This window comes from Citrus sinensis, chromosome 4 (genome assembly GCF_022201045.2).
Source record: "Citrus sinensis cultivar Valencia sweet orange chromosome 4, DVS_A1.0, whole genome shotgun sequence".
Lineage (NCBI taxonomy): Eukaryota > Viridiplantae > Streptophyta > Magnoliopsida > Sapindales > Rutaceae > Citrus > Citrus sinensis.
In genome coordinates, this window is record NC_068559.1 from 1493032 (window position 1) to 1517822 (window position 24791).

Consider the following 24791-nt stretch of genomic DNA (forward strand, 5'->3'; position numbering starts at 1 on the left):
GTAATCATGTAGACATTCTCTCAAGTACACATAATTAATTAAACAACAAAATTACAATTACGAATTTATGGTAGAAAGCATACAAAATAATGAGATGATTAGTGTTTTATTACTTGTGATGCAACATACACCTTACTATTAAACTGAATTACAAATCCGAATTTTCTTTAATACAATAGTGGGTTAATGCATTAACCATTAAATTTGCACAATATCTATGAACCAAAAAATAAAGTAAAAGGAAAAAGCAGCAGAAAACAAACAAAGCAGAGCAATATAACCCCGAAAGAAACAAAACTGATCAACTCACTTCCAACACAAAACCACTTTCTCTCCAAGCTTGATACGCACTGAAAACACTACTACCATGGCAAACTTAGCAGTGCAGGCAGTAGCAGGAGTGGATGCTGTAAGCCTTGTGAACACGATCATATCATCGGCTCGAAAGGCAGCAGCTCACCGGAGGAACTGCGAGCAGCTGGCTGAGCACGTGAAGATGATAGGAAACTTGTTGGAGAAGTTGAAATCAACGGACCTGGTGAGCTTGCCGGCGATAAAGGAGCCGTTGGATTGCTTGGAGGAGGCTCTGAAGAAAGCTCTGGACTTGGTCGAGAGCTGCAGGGACAAGAGCTATTTGTACATGCTTGCCATGGGGTGGAGCGTAGTGTATCAGTTCCGCCAAGTCCAGGCTGAGATCGATCGTTACCTTAGGCTAGTGCCCTTGATTTCTCTGGTTCATGAGTTTCGCATGCAGGTCAGTTAGTTCAAGCATAATCATTCGTTTTTGTTTTAGGACTTTTGGTTCAACCCAGTACTTCCCTGAAGTTCACTAGAATCTGGACCGCTCAATATATGTGGGTCCTGAAGCGGTGGTGGGGCCTCTAGTGATAAGATTTCTTGAATCTTGCAAGGCTTATAATATGATTAAAGATCAAGAAATTAAATTTAGAAACTCGCAACTTATTATTGAATAATTTGTCGGTGGTATTGACAAAACTTATACGTGTGTTTTCCACTTCTTATCGCATGTCATTTTCCCTTTCTCGGTCACTTACAAGAGGTTGGAGAAAACTTACATGGGGCACCACATCATCCTTAAACTCATTTAATAAAATATTTTGATATAAACATATTTATTTTAAAATTGACTAATTGCGACGTAAAAAGAAAAATAACTGAAAATACATGTATTTATTTGACGATCTAATTGCGGCCATCCCATATAAATTTGTTGTGTCTAGATTAAAAAAAAAAAAAAATTGCCCAAGTTGTCACTAAAAACTTTTATCGTTCTAATTTTTGTCGGAAAAATTCTTCATGCAATTTTTACTTTGACGATGCCACCAAATGATCTTTCAATGGAATGGTGATTGAACCCAGCATTTGAAGGATGGCCTGCAAGCCATTGAAGCGGATCAAAGAGAGTACACTCTTGATGAAGAGGATGTTCAAGCACAGAACGTGATACTAAAACCTGATCGTTCAAAGAAAGATGCAAGCATATTGGAGAATTCACTGTCAAGAAAATATCCTGAGCTGGGATTCCAGGAAGCTCTCCTCGAAGAAAAAGAGAAACTGCATATCGAGCTCCAGCGATCAAGAACCAACAATGATACCAAGCAGTGCCAATTGATTGAACATCTCATTGATGTTACCGAGAATGTTGTTAATGAGCTTCCAGGGAAGAAGATGCAGAAACTTGTTGCTAATGAACCAACTTATGTCATCTCAGGGTAAGCGACCAATGCTGTGCGAGAGTATATTGTATAAAGACCAAATGATTTTGAATGATATACTAAAATGTGATTTGATTATGGCACAGTTACGTGACCAATGCTGTGAACTCTGGCTATGGGGACCCGGGATCAAAAGCTGCAGATGAGAGTCGATCAGAATGGGAAGCTGATCTTTTTGGTTGTCTTAGAGAACCTTGTTTAAGTGAGTTCTTATAATTAAAATGGTGATAGCTAGTCTAGAATTTTTTTTTTTAACTTGAGCTGAATTTATTCTTTTTGTTCTTTTTTTTTTTTGGGGGCTTGATCTGTGTTACTGCAGGCTTGAAGACTTGCATATATCCCTGTGGAACATTTTCAAAGATAGCTAATGCAGTGACAGAAGGGAAAATATGTAAGCGGATAGAGTATCATTATGAAATTGTCAATGTAGTAGTGTAGATCCAACTAGATTCTGATGAAGCTGCCTGTTCAATTGTTGCTACAGCTCGTGAGCAAGCAATCAATACTCTCATGGCATATTCTATCTTCTGTGGATGTTGCTGTTATAGCTGTTGCATAAGGAAAAAATTGCGAGAAACTTTTAACATTCAGGTGCCCTTTTCCCCATTTTAGGTGAATCCTGAGACCTCGGTTATGATGATTAGAAATGAAAGAACCCCTCGACTTAAATCTATTTTGCAGGGCGGTTCGTGCGATGACTTCTTAACTCATCTCATGTGTTGCTGTTGTGCGATGGTTCAAGAATGGCGTGAGCTTGAACTCAGAGGGTTTGAAGGCAAGTGCAATACGTTTTAACTTGTATTTATGCAAAGATTTATTTATTTATTTATTTTTAAAATGAAAAAGTTCAATGTATCATGACACAAAATTCATTGCTTTCTAGGTTGCCAAGGGAGAAAGATGATTCCTCCGCCGTACCAATATATGAAGCCTTGAATTCATTATAGTCATATACCATGGCTTCTTTATCAATCAACACATGCATGTAAAGAGATATTTGAAAAAACAAGAGTCAGTTTGATAAAGAGTCTAGTGTTTCTTAAAAATTAGCAAAACAAATTCCAGATAAAGCAATTAGCACCATCCATAAGATCGAATTCCTAAAGTCACTAATATTTTCATATAAAACAAACTAGTAGCCAATCAAATAGTTAATCATACAAAGCATGGCCAAACGATCAATTTTAGAAAGGAGAGCCCTGGATAAAACTTGGCTCGAGGCGGCTGAGTAGCAGGAGCAACTTTTAATTTATTATGAGCCCAAACGATGGATTCAATAAGTTCTTGCAGGTAGGAATATGGAATTGAACCAGCAAAGTCCTATTGTGATTAGCGGCAAAACTGTTATTGATTATATAGGTTAGAAGTGAATTCATTCCAAAATGGAACTCTGCTAGGAGGAGCTGGCCATGGCTGAAAATCACATCAAGGAGTGCCAACAACGAAAAAAGCATGTAAGAAAATACAACATTTTCTTAGTTTAAAAATAACTACAACTCTACTTTGTGAGATTGGGTATCATCATTCCACCGTGGGAACAGCCAACGAAGCAGTAGTGACAACTTACTAGTTTTAGACTTATGTATGGCTTGTTCCGTCTGAACATTACAGAGCGTATTGTAGTCATACTTTAAATGTGGAGCAACAATTCTTTCCTGTGGAAAGACAAAACAAAACGGTCGCATGATTAACATGTGGGAAGCAATAATCTCTAATGATATGAGTTTGTAAGATTTCTGTACCTTAAAAACATCAAATGGACAGAAATCTGTACCATTGCAACCCTATTCACAAATATGAGAAATATTAGTACATATAGAATTGCTATAGCACAAATCAGAAGGCAGACAAATAATAAGGCATGAAGTAATAAAATCAGCTAGGCTTTACTTTGTAATTCATATTTAATCTGGCCACTCAAGCACATGACAGAAGTAAAATTCCATATCTTTCAAGTAATGAAAACATACGCATGCAATCAATTGCAGGTGAAAAACCACACACCACAAACAACGCGAATCACTTAAGAAAAGGAAAGAAAGAATCCAGAACTTACTGGCATTGAAGTCGGATGTTCATTGTGCAATACTTGTACAAAGTACTTGTCGGAAGAGTTGGCAGGACAGCTGTACAGAACCAGCATGTTATTCCCAGTAAAGGGTGCCAGAATGCTGCCTCTCCAATTTCTACTCTGGGGAGGCTTTGGCGGGAGTGCCAAGGGTTCTTCCTTTTGTATTTGTTGGAATTCTACAATATTCAAAAGTTCATTGAGAAAAAAGGAGGTTTTAAACAGTTTAATCCTTCCAAATATCACACGAGAATTCAAGGAAGTAATGGCAAGGTCCTCACCAGATCTTTCAAGGAAAAGTCCAAGCAAACAAGTAAAAGGAATCACAGTTTCTGCATGTGCAAACCGAAGTCTCGCCTTTTCATAATTTCCAGAAGTATGTTTCTCTACAAGATCCATAGGCAACATTAGAAGCTAGAGAGAAAAGATGCCATTAACGATAGTACAATATCCTTTCACTGTTCCACAAGCTGAACCAACTTTTTTAGACAAGGGAAGACAACAAGCAAAAGCTTATAAGTGCATGAATAGAAAAATCAGTTGCCAGAGATCTCAAAAGCAAAGCCTGTGCTATTCCTGAGGCACAAGAAGCGGGAACTCACTAATTATCAGAAAATAACAATAGATATACATCTGGGCAAGCCAGCAATGGTTCGAGAATTATTAGCAGGTAGTTTGGCAAAACCTAAATAATATCCATAAACAGTTGATAGTCGCTAACAACAATAATTGGCACCAATTGCACTTCTAGCCCACTAGTTTTAGAGCTGTTCCATGGAACCGGCTGTTCTAACAGCACCATTCCCTAAGAATCTCAATTGCAATAACCCACATGAAAGTCCAAATCTCCCCCCTTCCATTAAAAGTAAAAAATAAAAATTTGTGGGATCATGCGTGTTGGCAAGCAATAAGAAAAACAGAGATTTATGATACCTTCTTTAGCATTAATAGCTTGTTCCATTGATTGAACAATGTCCTCAAGCAGAGGAACTCCCATTCGATAATTTAATGATTTACCATAACCCTTCAATATAAACACCTCTAAGTCATCTGTCCACTCCAGCAAAGCAACCTGCAACATGTGAACACATTTTGCAAGTTAATAACATGATGCAAGGAAAATAGAATAATTCTTGTATTGATGGAATGGTATTGATTGAGAGGTTTAACTTACAAATTATTCAAACATACAACAAAAATCATAGTTTTCTTAAACTAATCAACTATATAATGTATTAATTACTTCAACTTAATTTTTATAGTCAAGAGACAAAAATGCTGATTATCTGAAAGAAAAAAAAATGTGATCTAATTAAAGCACTATATGTTAATGTGCACAAGCATTACAATCAGTAATAATAAGAGTCAACAACCCAAATCTTAAATAACTTCAATTTAAACACATGATAATGATTTATCACTATGGAAGGACATACAGAGACAAAAGAACAAAATAACAAGAAATATGATCAAAGAACAAAATGAAGATATCATTTCCCGTACCTCAGAAGGACTGAAGAGGCCACAAGCTTGATCAGTTATATCCAACAAGGATGCTTCCTGTCAAATTGAAAGCGAGTAGGATATCTCAGCATAAGTATATCCCAACGGGATATTAATTTTGGACTCATGAGAGAATTTTTTTTGTTTGCAATGAATGCGAATTAAGAACTCGCCTGTTTACATAAGAACCAAAGAGAGGAAACATCTTGTCTTGTGAAATTCAGTTCATATTGCCTTGCTATCGAAGAGGTAATTTCATCAAGAATCGGTTCCTTAAGCCTCTCAACTGCAGGGGCCTGACTTATCCTAAAATCCTGCATCCATAATAACTTTTAAGCAACTTTAGGAAAGAAAAAAGTAGGCCACAGCAGCTCAAGCTTCTATGATCAAAGATCCATTTCACCACATAAATTTTTAGAATATCAAAATCAAGAGCTGTTTTATTATCTTGAAATTTCAGATTTTGCCAATTGTAAGATTTAGGTGTGACAAGGTAAGATCACTCGACATGATTCTTCACATCCATCAAGGGAAACTGAAAACACCAATATTGTAAGCAGACATGAGAGACAAATGAGCAATGGTTGGGGAATTGGAGACTATAACTATAGATTTATAACAACTAATTCAGAATATGGTTAATGCAAAACCAATATGAACAGGAAATAAGTAATTCTCTCCTTCAGCCATCATAATAACTTTAAATTTAAGTAATTAGATTGAATACTAACATCCTGCTAGAGAACTAAAATATAAGAAATTCACTAGCCTGACGAAAACCCAAATAGAAAACACCAAATCATATAAATACCTTGTAGTTGTCACAACAATCATGAAACCTCAGCTTTATATCACTTGCACGGCTTTCACTTGTAACAGCAAATGCTCGATGGCGCCCAGGTCCTAGAGTCCCTCTCTCGTTAAAGAGCCCCATGCCAAATGCTACTGCACTCGCAGATGCGCGAGGAACCTATTTCGTCAAAGAAGAAACAAATGTAAGACAGTAATATATCTAATATGCAAATCATCTTAGAGTTAAACACAAGAAGCATTTCAATATAAGGCAGAATTACATGATTAGAAGAGAAGACACCCAACCTGAGTAGCCTTAATGGGATAGACATCCGGGTGATATTCCTCGCTAAACAAATCTGGATATTTTTCTCTAATCCTGATTCCGAGATCATATAACTCATCTTCTCCTTTGCTAATCAATTCACCACCCTTCAGTTTCCCTTGCCAGGGAGACTTCCATCCCTGTAACCAGCCCGGAACTTTCTGTAAAGACGAACCCTTTTCTTTGGCTTCCCTTATAAGTACTTCCAAATGATCAGCCAATCTTTCCAACTCCCTCATCCGTTTCTTCGTGGGTGCACGAGTCCCGTGCCTTGCCTGGCAACCCAAAAAGACAATTACTTTCATTTTGCGCCATTTTACAATAACATGAAGCTAATTTTTTATCTCACCGCTCACTAGCTCAGCCGTTGTTAATATTAAACAAAATGTAGTGCTTTCAGTAAAGAGACAGGTAACACATTATATATATATATATATATGTTAGATGGAACAGAAACTTAAATTTTAGAAAGAAAAATTACCACAAGATTTAAGTGAATTGGAGTACATCCATCGGGAATTTCAGAAGGTACAAAGTTCTTATCAACGACGTCTTTTACGAAGTCGTATCTGCATACAAAAATAATAAACAAGCAAAAATGCTAAGGAGAAGAATTAACAAGAAAGAAATTTAAAGCTGTGGCAGCAAAACGGTAAATACCTTGAGACAGTCGAGAGGTGCCGTCGAACGTCGAAATTTTGAACGGCGTCGTTTAGATGCGTCAACAAAAGTACGCACAGGATCAACATAAAAGAAGCCGTAGCTTTCTTCATTTTCACCGTCTCTGGTTTTGTGCTTTGATGATGAAATAATTTCTCAGCTTAGACGCTCCGCTCACGAACGAGTAAGATTCGGTGTGTCGGTAACTACAGTGCTTATACAATCGGGGATTTGATTGACGATTGATTTGGTAGCAAGCAACGTTAGTGCCCTGCCACGTATTTATAGTTTTTACACCTCGACAATGACGCAATCATCAAATTAGGGTGCCTCGCGGCGGACCGGCAGTAATGTTTATGTGCTGCTTTTAGAATTAAATCATTAATTTTCGTCTCCTTTAAAAACAGAAAAAAGAAAAAGAAAAATTTCCACGTCGGCAAAGAATTTGACCTTGCTTGGGCCTGGGCCTAGGATCGGGTTTAAAAATTAAGAATAGACAGGCCAGTGCGGGTCGGGTAAACTCCAGGGGTTGTTATTTTACTTGTCAACAACCTGCAATTGCAGTGTCCTGGCCTCCTGGGTGCATGAAGGCGACATACACGCAATGCAACTAACCTATGAATAATGGGCAAGTAACAGTTCCCAATTAAAGATAGATTATAGTCTTTTATTTTAAGATGATTGTTAAGTTATATAATTATGAAACATATATTAACCCGACAATTATTACTAGTAACACAAAAGTATAACCAACAAAAATTAACTGTTCGTTACTGATAATAACTATTGGGTTGATGTATGTTACATAATTATATAACTTAACAAAGTTTTTATTTTAATGAATAAAATTGTTAGAAGTAAGAAATAAAATTATGCTTAGATTATTCATATTTTTTTTCAAATCAAATAGGATCAAGATAGGTGTGGTCTTTTAGCTACCAAAGAAAGTCTTCTTTGGGACAATCTCAATAGGAGACAAGGGTAATTGATAAAGCAAGGTCATGTGTTTTTTAGCTCTCTCACATATGATAGCCTTGATCATAATTAGTGAATTTGTCCTTTAAACAATTAAACGACTAATTTTTCAGAAAATAGAAAAGACATCATCTCGTTTTAAAGCTATGGTTATATGACATGCAGTGCATTGACACACATTCAAAATGTGACTCATTTGTTAAACAAGTAAACGACTTGTCGTTTTTAATTTGACGTAATACTTTTCTCTCTGTGGCGGGCTCATGAGTGATGACAGTAGGTCGGCAAAGAATTGCTTGGGCCTAAGCCCAAGACGGGGTTTGAGGCTATGAAAGAATTTTTGGGTTTAAAGTGTGACATTGCTGTAGGCTCTTCCAATTTGTTGCCTCTAAAATCAAGGGTAGCCTTCAATAGAGAGTTCTAAACTTGGCCCAAAAATCAATTGTTGGAAGCTGAAGCTTACGCCCTTATAGGAGTGATGAAACTGTGCAGGCAGACAGAGAAAAAGAAGCAGCACATTCAGGGATTAGGGATTGTTGATTTTGAAAAGTTAAAAATTAATTTTGGTGTTTAATAAATTTAAAAAAATTAATTTTAAAAAAATAATTTCATCTTATAACAGATTTTGAAATATAAAGAAAGAATAATTTTTTAAAATCTAATTTTAAGAATTACTTTATATTTAATACAATTTCATATACACACACTCTATAAAAATATAAAATTATTCTTATTAATTAGAAAACAAAATCATTAATTTAAAAAAAATTATTATTATTACCAATTATAATGAGATAATAAAATAAATAATAGAAAACATTTTTTTAATTTTCAATTATTATATATTAACAATTAAAAACATTTTATATACATGTTTAAAAATATGTAAATAAATTTTATTCAACATTATGTCTAATTTAGTCATTAATATTCTTACTACAGTTTAATTGTAAGATTTAACAAATACATATAATTATTTTTAAAAATAAATTCTACCAAATATTTAACTAATTCTTTTCACAGCCAATTATTTCTATAAGTGAATTTTACCTTCTTCCATACAAAGAGATCTATAAGTGGGTAAATCAATTATCTGTGTGCTTAATCATAATACGATTGACTTGAATTCAAAATTTTGAGCTTCCTATAGAGACCCACAAGTGACATGCAATGTCATCCAAATGAGTACAAAATTAACTTAATACAACATATAAGTAACCAGTAAGTGAATGAGTAAGTGACAGCATCAAATTATATTCTCAACAGTTTAATGAATAAAGTTGCGACAAGTTGTTATAAAACTCATAATTTATTTTTTAAAAAATCCAGATGGGATGGTGATAGGTCTGATGTTGCTTTGTTCAAAGTATCCGATGCGCATCTGAATCCATGTTCGTTTTCCTCAATCGCAGCCTTCGACAGCTTAATAGCGGGCTAGATTTGGTGGGCAGGTGGCGGATGAAATAACCTGATGATATAATGGAGCATAATTTGTGGCTTGTATGTTTCTTTCAAGTCTAAAAGGTCTATTCAGCGGCGTTATGTTTTGATGCAGTTATAATAGAGGAGACGACACTTATGGCCATAACCAGAACAAGTAGACACATCAAAGCAGATACCAATAATCAATAATGGTCCCTCCTTGAGTGAAAACATGTCACACAATGCCACTTGCTCATGTTGCAGATTGCGACAGAGCTTTTACAAGAACGGCATGTCATATATGACCTTGGTCCCCATAAAGGGGACCAGGTTCCATGCCCTCCATGAATTCAACAAATAGAACATTCGCAGCCCAGAATACACTGTCTAGCTGAGATATTATGAGATCAAGCCATTCATCAACTTAAAATCAAGCAACAATTATATATTATATAATTCACCCAAATTGCAAGATTGAACTTCAGAGGACTCCTACAGAGAAAGAAAGTCAGATAAGCCTGATGTACCCCATATGCCATTCATCTATCAACACAATGTAAAAGTTTCTGCACTAATTGCATGCCTGAAAGTTTCTAAATTAAGAACTAGTGAACAAAAAAACAAAAACAACATAAAGATCAAGCCTTAGTAGGGATAGTCAGGTGACAAGCAAGATGTGTCCACCATCATGCGACGACTTCCTCCCCATGGAGCAGCATTTGATCAAAGTGCCAGACACCTGAAATTCCCCACCATAACAACCCGTTTAGAAGGAGAAGACAGAAGACAATTCAGATAATTGATGATCATATTTAAAAGGGGGGAAAAAGTCAAATTTGTAACATTAATTAAGAAAGAAATTTTGTTTTGGTTCCTACCATGCCCCTGGCCAACTCTTCTCAGCTGAGCAACATATTCAGATATCTTTTTGATGGCTTCTACCTGCAAAAGACAAACAATTGAAATGGCAGATTTGAGGTCATAAAGCAGTCTTCTCAGGGCATGGAAACAAATCCATAACAGCAAATAAAATGAAAGTTTTACTTTACCTGCTCATGTAAATACTCGCTTTCAACGAAATCTGCCAACTGCACATCATGGTTCTTGTTGGCCACCTGTTGGTCCAAAATAAACCGTGGTTCAAGAGAATTGACGGGAAAACAAATCTCAACTTAAGCATTTGCATTTCTAAACACTATGACCTTTATGAACAAGGCTCTGATACCATCTGCTAATTTAACATCATAATATGTTCGAGGAAGTAGTGAACTTACCTTGTGCAAGTTGAGGAGTTTCTCATTTGTTAGCTTCTCCAGAGACAGCGTAAGCTCCATGGCTGAATCATCACAGTTGCAAACAATTAGTGTCAAAAAAATAGATAATTTACTCACAACAAGTGCATCGTAATGGGCAGTTCTCAAAGGTCAAAAACAGCTCCATGACTTCATCTATCATCACCCAAGTAACCACTTGATTATTCATCTACATCTAACCACCACACATGCAAACCAACAAGACATTCAGATATTATTGTCTACATCTCCCTACATGTTATCATCATAAGATCAAGTCTGCACTCATTAAACAAATTTAACATGCATTAATGACGTACACCCCATAAAGACTTGCATAGAAAGCATTCCGTATTCCATATTTACCAATAGTCTCATGCAACAAAATGCAGCTAAATCCTTTAACAACAGTAACAGCAATGCTAGGTGAACAGATATTAATTCACAATTCTCAAAGTAGCATAAATGAGATATTGCTCGGTGCATTGTATTGAAGCACATTCCATAAGTGATCAAAATCATACACAATTCACATTTTGGGCTAATTTTCAAAAAATAACCATCCCTCCAGTAGAGTATACATCTCACTATGTCAAATGATACTTCGTAAAATGCAAGATAGCATCATGAAAAACATGCGTCATGAAAAGCATGCATTGAATCATGACACTTACCATACAAAGCATCTCCTTTCTCAGCATGATCAAACTCAGAGAGAGGCATCAATATTGATTGCAGCTTCACTTTACCTCCTCGTTTGTTCTAATGATTAGAAACAAAGAAAATTTAGAAAATCAACTAATGAACGTCTGATGCACAAAAACAATCACAAAAAACCATGAAAGCTGCCAATTAAACACCTGATATTCCATCAATTTCTCAGCATGCTCTCTTTCCTCTTCACTTGATTCCTTGAAAAACCTATTTACAATGCAAAATAAGAAGTAAGCTTTAACCAAAACAAGGAGAAAGCCAAAACAACTTTAAAGTGTTGTAAAATTTTTTTTGGAAAAAAAAAATTACTTGGCGAGACCCTTGAGCGCGACATTGTCTCTGTCAAAGTAAGCAAACATGGCATGATACACATAGGAGACATTGTATTCCACACTGTCACAGCACCCAAAAAAAAAAAAAAAGAAGTCATTAGAAGAAAACAAACATCAATACATAGAAAAGGCAACTTTTTTATCACGGAAAAACAGAGCTTTTAAGCAAACACTGAAAGTTACAAAGAAACTTTACACGCCTAAAATACAACAGATTAAGAAAGGAATCCAACAATTTTCACAAGCATATAACAGAAACTAAGACTGCATGAACAATCTTGCAAAAAAAAGAACTAATTTAAAAACAACATGCAAAATAACCTAAAAAATAAATATTTTCGAGGAAAAAGATAAATTTTTAATTATCTAAAGCGTTCAAAGCGAAGAGAAAAAGCAACCCACTTGATCTGCTCGTTGATTGCGGCCTCACAATCGTCAGTGAACTTGTGTCTGGCAAGAGACAGTTGAGGCACAGTTGGGACCAAATCGAGCTCCTTTTTCACCTCTTCAAAGGGAGCAAAAATGACGCCGGTTAAGGGGCTGTTGTTAGCATTTTTAGAGGCGCAAACCACCACGCCGTTATCATTTTTCGGTGAAGAAAAACGGAGACTCGGGTTCGGCGGAAAGGCTGAAGAAACAGAGGAAAACAGAGGATTTAGAGCCTCCTTTTGGGGGCTCACGAGGGATAAAGCTGAAGATGCTTCGAGCAACATTTTTTTTTTTTCAAATGTTTTTGTTTACGGATTTCAAGGACAAAAAGATTTGAAAAGAGGAGCAAATGAAGTGAAACGCAACGGTGGCTGTGAGGCTGTGAGGGTTGATGATGATGATGGAGTGTGGTGTGTGGTGTGAATATAAAATACGAGGGTGACTGCTAGCTGGAGATGGGGTGGGCCATTGGATCGTAACACGTGTACGGCTATGATTGTGAGGTGGCTGTGGGCGCGTGGCGTGCTCGTGTCACGTCATCAATAGAGGTTTCTAGTAGAATATTTGGGAAATATCTGGCCTTCTGGGGGGTATTATGGGAATTCGATATGACGAAAATTATTGTTAATTTTTTTTCTATTGTTGGCGGTCTAATCACTTTCTTAGCTGTATGGCTAAAATGAAGACAAAAATTTTAAGAACCAACCATGAGTATCGATTCTATTATAATTAGCAAATGACTGTTAATAAGAAGTGATTGACTTATCCAACTCCATAAACTTTTATTTTATTGCTGTTTAGCTTTTGTTAGTAGAATTTTTAAAATTTAAATAAATTATTTTATTTTTATTAGTTTGAACTTTTGAAGTGGAGATTGAGAAGTTTTTTTTAATATTAAAATATTTAAAATATCATTTATTTATTTGATTATTTTATTTATTTTTTTATAATATAAATTTAAAAAATTTACATATTAAAGTAATTTCATAAGTTTTTAATAAAAATTTTCATTGACAACCAAACAACTAAAACTTTTAGGTTAAAACTCTATTAATAAAAGATTTAATTAAATAAGTTTTACTTCAAAAGCTGCAGCAAATGAAGCTTAATAGTAATTTCAAATTTTTATCTCAAATTTTATTCTAAATAATATTTAACCAACTAATGAATGTCATATTCTTATTTGAGATAAAATTTTACAATGTGTAACACTATTTTAATAAATAATGTTATTATTTAAAATAAAATAAAAAGTCTTTTTATATTTGTGTAGATTGACCTACCGCAGATCTAAATATATATAATTATATTATCATTCAGAGGTCTATTTATAATAACTAAAATATCTTTAATTAATAAAGATAAATAAGTTGAGAAGATAGGGATTAAAAAAATTGATTTAAATCTTATTCGTTCCCCATCTTTAAAAAAAAAAAGTAAAATAAAAAAATCTTATCCCGTATCTGTAATTATTTAATATTTTAATACATATAGAAATGGATTTTTTTTTTCTTTTAATTACTATATGATATTGACATGTTAATAAGTTATTGCTTTTATGGAAAGGCAAGTGTGCTTTTTTTAATTGTGGGAAGCAGGTGTGAAAGGGCCTGTCAAAACGATCTTTTGGGACTGGTTATCAAAATGATTCGATAGGGAGAATAAAGTAGATATGGGCTTATAGAGTATCTTAAGGATAAGATGAAAATAATCCACACTAACAATCAAGCTAATCAAACATGGTTAAGGTGGGAGTATTCATAATTGCATAATAAAATATTTGTATGTCACCTGTAGATATCCTTATTTACCAATTACCATATTTGGACTGATGTTAGCAAAACGACATCGTGTGACTTTTTTTTTTTTTTTTTTTGCCCTTTTGGGGGATATTGATTGAAGATGGTAATAGAAATCATACATATAGGAGCAGTAAAGAAGGATTCTCATATCGAAAAGGAAAAGAAAGAGGTTAAAAAGATCGTGACTGAATAATCCAGCCCACTGGATCATTCCATTTCACAATGATTTGGGCCATCAGAAAGGAATCCTATGGGTCTGCCAAGTCACCCCGAGTGTTCTCTAACTAATTATTGGGCTCACAAACATGCAAAATAGATTTTATTGGAAGGGGTCTTAATAGCACCAATCTTTTAAGAAGGAAAGTCCAATTGCAAAAACTCCGAGCCCGTCCAGTTTATAGTTCGATAAGGAATTTTAAAGAAATTAGGTTATAATTTTATTTTCAAATATAAAACGTATTTAGTATTTTGTAAAATTTCGGTACACTCTTGATGCTAATATAAAAAAAAATTGTTTAGTGAGTTTTTGGATTGATTTTTAAACCTATAAACAATATTTTATTGCGTTGGTGTCGAGTTATTTACCATTGTAATTTGAATTTCATTTTTTAAACGTATAATAAACAAAATAACTTTTTTTTCGAAAATGGATGACGTGAAAAAAAATAATAGTTAATGAAAGAGAATACTTTGGTTTGTTTATGGAAGATAATTACTATTTTACTTTACTAATTTAAGGAATTGATTTTAGAAAACAAAAGAAAAAAATCTTGGCTATCCACGCAACTTATTGCTACTTGTGAGAAGATCCTCAAAGGACTAGGAAGAATGAGATTAGGATAAAATCCACATCCAATAAATAACATTGTTAAATGACATCTTATTAAAAAAAGTACTAATTTTAGTTAATAATCTAATTTTATTTAATATCCTCAACAAGAACTTCAATGCTATATAAGATTATGACGGTTTATCGTATATTTGTCAATGCAACCCTATTATGAACATATTTCTAAGATCTTAAACTCCTATTCTTATTGAAAGTTACTTTGTATAAGCTATAAGCTAGTTTGAAATATGGTCAAAAGAGGAATTTCAGTCAAACACCCATCTATATAAATTAAACATGTACAAAATAAATTTTTTAAAAAATGCACGAAATTATCAAAATTTTACTGACCATTGACATGGATCTCGCTTTGCATATCTAAAAGATGAGGAATTTCATTGAATACCATTCGATAGGGGGTGAAGGTAGAGGTTAAAGTTCTTTGAACCCCTTAGCCAGATGTCTCAAAGTACGTAGATAAACTTGTTTCAGAGCTTATGTGGTTAGATTTTCAACATCATTTCCCATCTCTCTTCACACATAATCTTCAACTCAGTAACTCAACCACTCGCATCAACTTATTACTTACTCTTCGCTGCTCGTCACACCTCCACAACTTGGTAACTTAAGCCGCTTATGCTTTTTCTTAAGAATGTAATGGGAATATAGGGTGGCAAACAACCGACAAGAAGCAATTTTGTTATATTATTTTTAAACGTAAAATCAAGACTCAGCATCAGCAAGGGCTTATGTCGTCCACGTGTCGTGCTGCTATATATAGACCTCGTGTCATACATATTTTGTGTTGATATAGGCCTCGTGTCGTGCGTGTATCGTGCTTATATCGTGCATGTGTTGTGGACAATATATAGACTCTTTTATATATGTTTGATGTATTGTATGTACCTTTTTAGAACAAAAGATTGGTGTTATTATATACATATATATATATATATGAAAAGATAACATTATATAGAAAGCAGATCAGAAAGAGTCATAACAACAAGGACGATTATTACAATTGGATAGCTATGGTGATCACTTAAAAGTCACTTAAAGTCACATAGAACTTTTAACTTAGATAGTGGATAGAAATAAATAATAAGATCAAAATAAGAGCAAAATTATTTAAACAACAGTAGCGACTTACTAATTGGCGGGAGGCGGAGCTATAAATTCAAATTTTTCCACATTGCCACAGGCCACTCTATTGCCTTGAGTGCAATAAAAATCGAGTATTCCAAGTTCATCTCGGGGTGGCATAGTGCAAATGAAGTGAGCTAGTGTACCCTTTACCACGGGAATTTCACCGATCATGCAGCATGATGTTCTTCTATAGTGAGTATGGGTTAAAGTGACGAGTTGGTTCCATTTTATTAAACCTTAGTCGGATGAAATTCAAGCACATTAACAAGCAATTCATTTCCATTATTGTTAGCCATTTGTTGACGAAGGAGTTTATTCATTTCCATCCTTAGTCGGGTGAAATTAAAGGATAACGAGCAGCTATCGGCGTCACGTCTTGCATATTTCATGCTGATATAGCCTCATGTCGTGCATGTACGGTGCTTATGTTGTGCGAAAGACCATAAGAAGACATTGTTCTAATTAGACGCTTTTTCTTCTCCTTCAAAATGTAAGTGTTGATTATGTGTTGCAATTTACCTGTACTCTAATATGAAGTCCATCGGTCCAACTAAGTTTGAAGTTCACAAAACGTACTTTCTTACACCACTTGTCTCTCTCGGCAGGGTACTTTTCGCCTATCTAACTAGCAAACTTTTTTAGTGTGGGCTAAGATTTTTTTAATTACCATTCATGGTCAAAGTGCAACGATATTTTTAACTTTACACTATAAAATAAAAATAAATTATAACAAAAACAAACCTTTGATTTTGCATTATAACATTAAAATAAAAAGCAACAAGAAACTAGTCATATTCATATCTCTCATTAAAATGTTAAAGTAAAATTCTTGTTTTTCGAAAGCTAAAATAAGATAATATCTTCTTGTCATCATCTCCCCCAAATTTGTAAAATAAGTAGTCCTCTTCTTCTCTAAACTCAACAATACTAAGTTGGTGCCATCCTCACATTAGAACCTGAAAGTCGACCCTTACTTCACCTAACCGTCAATGGTTGCCCTCCGTCAATGGATCCAATTCATGGAGCCATCAACACATTTAATTGCCAATGCTAAGCCGCCGTTAGTTTACAATTTGTTATGTTTAAAAAAAATTTAATGTCAAGAAATTTTTTTTATAATTTTTTTTTTCAAAAATCTTAACCCTAGGTTAGCCTCTCTTTAGCTTCGCGGCTGCTCCTATCATAAGCTTCTGCTACATGGCCTTTGAATAGGCTTTGAAACAGTCAAGAGGTTGTGCTACTATTCATAATTTTTCAACATGCATATGGGAAATGATTGAAATGGCAGATTTGAAGCGTATTAAATGCATTATCGTATTAAGATAATATAAGTCATAAGAAATGAAATGAAAAAAAAAAAGTTGTATCGATCCAACTCATCTGAAGTTAGAACTGAACCAAATCGAATATATCAGTTCAAACTAAAGACTGGCCCAGTGGCCAACCCTAAAATTGAATCCCATCAAATTATTATCTTTGATTATTTTCTTTTAATGTAATATGTACTCCCGTTAAAAAAAAAAAAGGAAACCTTTATGTTATTACAATTATCATACTAGCCAAAAAATTGTCGTGCACTCATTTAAAAATTTGCTCTCTCTAATTTTAAAGATAGATAAATCCAAATATTTTGAAAGGATATGAAGTCTAATAAGAACGTGAATACGACAGGACGATGCACCTAAATTAACTCTAGAACCATTTAAAATGAATAAGAGTGAAGTTTATCATATTTCTCTATCTTGTACACTTCACAATTCTATACCTACGAAAGACTTTTTCGTACAAAAATGAGCTTTCTACCAATCTCGTCTGCTAGTAGTGAGATTACCAAAACGAAAGACAAAACTATGATCATAATATCCTGATAGAAAAATATGCATCTCGAAAACGAATCTTGCTTAGCCACGATGCTCATTTAATGCATGCATTGGATGTCTCATGTTTTCTCTTATTTTCCTTCAAAGTTGATAAGATGTCTGTTTTTTTCCTTCTAAATTATTGCCTCAAATTTCGAACATTAGTTCACAGAATCCAATCAAACAACAGAGATCTAGTTTCTTAACGTTGTCTTTATGCATGGTCTCATCTTTCTAGAACTTCGGGTTTTGTGATTATCAGAAACCCCATTTGATTCCGTTTTCTTCTTCTTCTTCTTCTTCTTCTTCTTCTTAATTGTATAATCTATGATAAAAGAGACCGACATATTTAATGAAAATGGAGCTGTTTTGTACTGGAAGTGAAAAAAGAAGCTTTGGAATCATGTGATGGGTCATTAATGCAATAGTGAGTAATAGAACTTAGGGTTCCACAACTCGTATGCAAATTTCAATATTAATCTCCCCCTCGAAACCGGTTTTCATTTTAATAGTCATCACAGCTTAATTTCATGTCAGTATAGCATTAATTTCTTAGTGGGGTTGCGTGTTTTCTTCGATTCCATTATCATGATCGGATTATTAAATTTCTGCTGAGATTCATTAGCTTACCCTGCAATTGCACATTTGTATATCTTGTATCTAACAACATTGTTTCTTACGGCCAATTGGTCATTGGTGTGCAATGTCATGATTCATGACTAACAACTAATGTTTTTGAATGTGAAATGAGTCAATGCTTTTAGTATAATTAAGTTGGGTTAAATCCCTTTACAGGATTTGGCATCGTCTATAGTTTTGAATAACTAAATTCAATTGAGAATCAATACCTAATTCTAAATATTAAATGAGAATTTATATGATTACAAGTTTCATCATAACAAGCGGAAGCAAAAAATGTGTTTACTCATAAAGATAGAGTACTCATTCTTTTGAAGATAAAAAGTTCACTTAGTCTTCATATTTTCGGTTAAATATCTGTTTATTTTATATATTTAAAAAAAAAAACTCAAAACATCCTTACTCTTAAATATATTATACTCCTAGCATTACTTTTTCCTTCCTTTTACAATAATATCCTTACAACGATATTCTTGGGGATATTAATGAAAAAAAGATAATTTATCTAATTAATTTTAAAAGTAACATAAAAATTGACACAAATATTTTTATTGTTATTTTAATTTTAAGATTAATTTAGTAAATTAATTTTTTATAAAATAATTATCAATAAGATTACTGCAAGAATATTAGACATTGTTTTAAGTTTACTTATATTAATTTATTTATAAACAATTATTAGAAAGATTGTTGCACTGTCTAAAAAATGCTAGTTCTTTCACACTAATAGTTGTTGGTTAATTTAATAATAAGAGTCACAAATTAATTAATGTCAAGAATATTGTTGAAAGGATATTATTATAAAAGAAAGGAAAAAATAAGAGTAAAACTGTAATATATTTAACTACATGTTGTTTTGAGGTACTTTTTAAAACATAAAGACTAAATGGACATTTAAATAAAAATATAAAAAATAAACGAACACTCAATTTCTTTTGATTTTGTATTATTGTTTAGTAAAATAAGAGTCACAAATTTCTTCAAGCCATATAGCCAAAACTAATGATATAATGAAATCAGAATGAATCTCTTCTGCTATTCTGTGAAAACGATTATGAAAATGACTCGTTCACGGGTCAGTCTACACTCTCCACTTACCCACTGAGAACTAATTATGAAAGCCAAAATATATGAAGAAAAATATTAGCAGATATGTTTGGCTGGTCAATTAACTAATTCTTGATGCCGAGTATCTATTTCTCAGCTTGTTTACTTACAAGTCGTGTTATTATTATTGTCCTTTTTAGAAGACGACAAGTCATGTTATTGAATCAACTATAAAACAAAGCTAAAGCAGCAGAAGCACTTTAAAGTGTCCAAAAGAATAAGACGGTTCTTATTTCTTCTGTTATGTAACTCTAATCATTGAACATCACAGATGAACTTTAATTATATATTGTTTAATTTATATATTGTTTGTAATATCGTACTGGTTAACATCTCAACGTTAAAGGGAGTTCTATCGATTTTCAAAATGAGCAGAAATTGGTTAGTTTTAGCTATCTTCCCAATTCATATTTGCTTATCAAAGGTTTTTACCAGTTTTATACCAAAATATATAATTCTGAAATCGATGGTAATTATCTTTGAAATTAACCATTTATATCATGGGAATAAGTCGAATTTTAATCTGTTGATGCACCACCAGATTAGTTCCTCCACGCATATAATAATGAAATTGTTATTTAAGTTAATATGATTATTTAATATGACCAGTGTTTGTTTGATCTAAATAATGATTTTGAGTCAAACCATGTGGTCTGGGGAGAAAATTAAAGAGGTGTTTGTCTTTGTTTTGTGCATTCACGTGAATGTTTGTGTGCTTAACAAACATTCACGTTGAGCCTCTTCTTTGGTGTCTCGGTCTTGGTCTTGGTCTTGGCTAATTAGGGTTTCCCGTAGTTCACAACTTTTTTCTTGACCATCTCTTGCCCTAATTTAAGAAACAAAAAAAAAAAAAAAAAACCCAAGCTCATGCACGCACAAAGAGGCTTGAAAATTAACATTGGCTAGAGCTCTTTGATCAATTTTATTAGAGCTAGAAAGAAGATTAAAATAGGGAACGTGGATGCCATAAAAAAGCCTATTATTAAATTTAGTATAGGTGCCAACCCAACACGCCTTTTGGTTAAGGTCAACTACAGTTGGGTTCACTCAAACTTTATATTGATTAGCTAGGTATATATGTATGTAAATATTTGTTTTTGAAATATTGTACATGGCAATTAGTGTGGTCTACGTTTTATCAAGAGTCTAATTAAATTATTATAATTATAGCATAATTTAGTGGTTCGTTTAAAAATCTGCCTCAAATTAAGACTTATAAAGTTGAAAGTTTGAATCATTAAAACTCAAACCCATTAATCCCATTCATTATGAGATTAGAGTTGATTCTACATTCAATTTGTTGTCTCTATTTTCATCCTTTTTGAAATTCTATAGTCATACTTAATTACTGTAATTAGCTAACAAATGAAAGGACCAAATTACTTGAAGTATACCATGGGCAGGTTTTTATAATTTATTTTAGACAGAAGCTTTCTTTCAAGATTTGTCTTGAATATTCTTTAGCAAGTTGTTCTTTTATGAAAAACTTTGATTTTTTCAAAGTTTATAGATCCTTCTCCTACATCGTCATAATCAATAGTTCATTTTGCACTCATCCAATAATCTATAGCCGCCCTCCTGCTTTGATCTATAACGTGCTGCTACAGCATCAACATGAGGCCTCTCTTAATCAATACTCAATCATATACTTAAATCAATTACTCTCCTCCCTCAGATATTAATATTAATTAATTAATCAACTAAACCCAACTCATATCTTTAATAATTATTATCATTGGTATGTAGCTCCTAGCCTTTTTCTTTTCTTTGCTTTTGATCTATAGTACACTCGACTCACACACTCATCACATGTCCTTAACTACTATAAATACACAAACCCCCTATCTCATTTCTCTTCAAGCCCTTAAAAGCTAGCTCTGTTGTATCTCTATAGCCATCTTCTCCTTCCTAGAAGCACTTTTTTTTTTTTTCTTTTTTCACAGAGGAAAATGGGTGGAAATTCTCCATGTGCCTCTTGCAAGTTGCTGCGTCGCCGTTGCGCCAAAGACTGCATCTTTGCTCCTTACTTCCCTCCTGATGATCCCCACAAGTTTGCCATTGTTCATAAGGTCTTTGGTGCTAGCAACGTTAGCAAAATGTTGCAGGTCTCTGCGCTTCTCTCTCTCTCTCTCTCTCTCTCTCTCAATCATCGGCATAACATGCATACGTACATAGATGCACATGTATATTTATGTATATCTAGTTATGTCTTCGTACGTGTATATATGTATGTATATAGTTAGATGTGGGTGCTAGCTAGTTAGTGGCAGAATCGTGATTTTCCTTTGGGGGAGACACAACGTATAAATGACAAACCTAAGAGGGCCATATCATAAAAACAGTAAATCTGACTATCTGAGGGGAAAGGGTCTCAACATAGTTCAGCCCCTGATACTAGTTGATTTAACAGATAAAATCAGAAAAAAGTTTGTGGGGTTTGAACCTCGCTTAACCTTGTATGTTTCATGATGATGCAGGAGCTTCCGGTGCATCAAAGGGCAGATGCAGTGAGCAGTTTGGTTTATGAAGCAAACGCCAGAGTGAGAGACCCAGTATATGGCTGTGTTGGTGCCATATCTTTTTTGCAAAACCAAGTGTCTCAGCTGCAAATGCAACTAGCAGTGGCTGAAGCAGAGATATTGTGCATCCAGATGCAGCAAGAACCGATGATGCCAACTCCACAAATAGACCCAGATGACAAGTCGTTTCTTCTCCAAAATAACCTCCCCCATCAATACCTCAATTTTACTTCATCGAGCAATAATGTAATTCATGACTCCCTCAAGAGAGAGAGCATCTTTGGACATGACATGGTTTCTTAATTAAAATCTGCCCTCTGTACGTTTTTCAACTTCTTGTTAATTAAATATTATGACTGGTAGTTAATCATTGTGAAAGTAGGTCATTAATTTGACACAGATGAATTTGTCTTAAACAAGGGTTGAGTAAATAGGGTCAACTTTAGCATGTGCATGTGAGAAGTTAACTAAACTAAAATCTTTTTCAAGTACGTACTTTAACTTGCTTATTAAACAAATTATGCTTCTACTTGTAAACTTGTGAGAGTTGGCAGGGCGGGTCGGTGACTTCTTAAAACTATATTAATTGACATAAATTCTTCAAGTTAATTTATTATTAGTTTATCAAACACCCATCTACTTTTCCTTGATAGCTAATGCTTCCATTTCATAACAGCTATAACTTCAAAGTCATGAAACCTCAATCCTGAAGATGTCCTACTAAGCCAACTTCTTGTAATCTTTTATTTTCTCAAACAAGTAAATATAAGAATTCTCCAAGTTACAGAAATAAAGCAGTGTTTGGTTGGCATGTAAGATAGGGCCGCTATTTGTATATATGCTTTTACATTTTGCAAAGATATAACCATTAATTCCACTTGACAAGGCCAAAATCTATCTCCCTACCACCAATGGAGAATGACCAAAACCAAGACTCCAGCATATAAATGAATCTAAGCGTAGATCATTGAATAAATAATGTGGCTTAGGCTGATATGCATAACATAAATTAAATTTTGAGGTACCAAAGTTTGCAATATATATATAGAGACACACACACACACACACACGTATATATAGGAAACAATAGATATTATTATTATTTTACTGTAAAATAATGTCGTATTACTTAATTTTTGTAGTAACTCGATTTCGTGTGAACTCCACAAAAGTGAAGAACTAATGCTTAACAATAGCTACATATTTTCCAATTATATATATTATCTCTAGACTACTTGCATAAATAAAAAAAAAAATCTCTAGAATACTTGCAAATCAAACTATTGATTATATGCTAATAAAATAGAAGAGAAAAGCATGAACTTGGCTTACTAATGCGTACGTGCCATCAGCTCACAAGTTCGTCTTCAAGTGTGTTCACGTGGGGCAGTGTGAGCAAGTGCTCAGTTCATGGGAAGTAGTATATGTGAAATTTTCAATATTATAATTTAATTTCTAAATCCATCTCTGATACAATTATGTGTCGAATCAAAGCAATAGTTTAAAAGAAGATGATATGAAAAAACAAAAGGGGGCAGGAACTGAGTGAAAGATTCCTCATTTGGCTTTGTTTAATCTTAAAGCATTTTTACAAGTCAAACTTGAAAGTTTTGCAGCAATATCCTTATCAACATACAGCTTTTTGTATAGCCCTTTTGAAGCAATTTGTAGCTGTACGCATGAGCTTATCAAACTCTATGATTATAAATTAGTGATTGATAGGCTTTATGGCTAGTTTGATTTGTCAACTTGTGTAACACATTCCACTGAGATCACGTCTTTTATGATTTGATTTTTTATTTTTTTTGTCTTTCTTTGCATTGGCTTCTTCTGACTCAACGTGTTTCTCTGGTGTTCATATATATGAGCTGCAATGAACATGCAATAAGTGTTTCATTCTTTCATGCTTCAATCGGACGCTTAAAATTTGTTCATCAAAAATTTGAAAATTACACGATCGTGCCACGTACTGGTATTATTCTCTAGAATGGTGATAGCGTCCTTGGGTACTAGAACAAATAATTTCCTAGCAACAACGGAAAGACAACATTTACCTAGATCTTAAGGTTTATTTTAATGGACAATTAGATTTTTTATTTTCCCTAACAACAAAGATAATGTTCACAGCTTAAATGTCTGTGCAAGTTCACATGATTCTGTTTGATAATATGCACATCAAATACTCGACCATTCTTATGAAAAAGTCAAGGCAGCCGAAAAGAAGCCATAAGATTTAATTATCTAATAAATAAGACAAAATTCGGGCATAGAACTTCTAAGAAAATTGACCCATTTTGGTTTAGTACATGAATGAACTTCCCGCCGGCTAGATCAGGATAGAGGTTAAGTGAGAGTCAAATGAAGTTTAAAGAAACAGAATTTAATTAAAAGTCACCATGAAAAGACTAAGGAACGCGCTTGCCTTTTTTTTTTTAAAAAAAAAAAAAATCAACTTCCATTTTTTTTTCTTTTTCTTTTTATAAATCTCAATGGAGACAAGAAAGATATGGAATCCTCATTTTCTCTTTTGAGGGCTCGAGGATAATACTTCCAATTCAATCAAATATCTTTCATTCTTTCGATTAATTATCTTATTTCTTGATCACTCTCATTTCATATAGGTTCCATTTATTTAAGGCCCT

The 24791-nt window shown here is 33.8% G+C and overlaps 4 protein-coding genes across 6 annotated transcripts; 2 read left to right on the plus strand and 2 right to left on the minus strand.

The window, feature by feature from the left end:
* Nucleotides 1-60: 60 nt before the first annotated feature.
* Nucleotides 61-2764, plus strand: LOC102615345 (protein MID1-COMPLEMENTING ACTIVITY 1-like). 2 transcript variants are annotated; one of them, XM_015532720.3, is made up of 7 exons: nt 61-754; nt 1381-1733; nt 1823-1938; nt 2056-2127; nt 2221-2327; nt 2418-2511; nt 2620-2764. In XM_015532720.3, exons 1-7 carry the CDS (start codon nt 368-370, stop codon nt 2670-2672), a joined length of 1182 nt encoding a protein of 393 aa, XP_015388206.1. In that variant the 5' UTR covers nt 61-367; the 3' UTR covers nt 2673-2764. The 2 variants fall into 2 exon arrangements, 1 of the variants encoding a protein (XP_015388206.1); XR_008054182.1 differs by having other exon boundaries at nt 62-754; nt 2221-2348.
* A 276-nt stretch (nt 2765-3040) lies between these two features.
* On the minus strand, nt 3041-7434 carry LOC102615443 (uncharacterized). 2 transcript variants are annotated; one of them, XM_006486201.4, is made up of 12 exons: nt 7085-7434; nt 6906-6993; nt 6406-6699; nt 6119-6277; nt 5481-5621; nt 5308-5364; nt 4738-4876; nt 4086-4190; nt 3793-3983; nt 3479-3520; nt 3304-3391; nt 3041-3149 (listed from the first exon to the last, which is right to left on the minus strand). In XM_006486201.4, exons 1-12 carry the CDS (start codon nt 7195-7197, stop codon nt 3130-3132), a joined length of 1437 nt encoding a protein of 478 aa, XP_006486264.1. In that variant the 5' UTR covers nt 7198-7434; the 3' UTR covers nt 3041-3129. The 2 variants fall into 2 exon arrangements, with proteins under 2 accessions (XP_006486264.1, XP_006486263.1); XM_006486200.4 differs by having other exon boundaries at nt 3041-3391; nt 7085-7433.
* Nucleotides 7435-9900: 2466 nt separating this feature from the next.
* On the minus strand, nt 9901-12652 carry LOC102615169 (ferritin-3, chloroplastic). The gene is made up of 8 exons (XM_006486199.4): nt 12222-12652; nt 11797-11880; nt 11634-11694; nt 11448-11535; nt 10756-10817; nt 10531-10596; nt 10360-10423; nt 9901-10220 (listed from the first exon to the last, which is right to left on the minus strand). Exons 1-8 carry the CDS (start codon nt 12530-12532, stop codon nt 10168-10170), a joined length of 789 nt encoding a protein of 262 aa, XP_006486262.1. The 5' UTR covers nt 12533-12652; the 3' UTR covers nt 9901-10167.
* Nucleotides 12653-21469: 8817 nt separating this feature from the next.
* Nucleotides 21470-22640, plus strand: LOC102614863 (LOB domain-containing protein 12). Its single transcript, XM_006486198.4, has 2 exons — nt 21470-21735; nt 22108-22640. The coding sequence occupies exons 1-2, from the start codon at nt 21580-21582 to the stop codon at nt 22450-22452; spliced, it is 501 nt and encodes a 166-aa protein (XP_006486261.1). The 5' UTR covers nt 21470-21579; the 3' UTR covers nt 22453-22640.
* The last annotated feature ends 2151 nt before the right edge of the window (nt 22641-24791 follow it).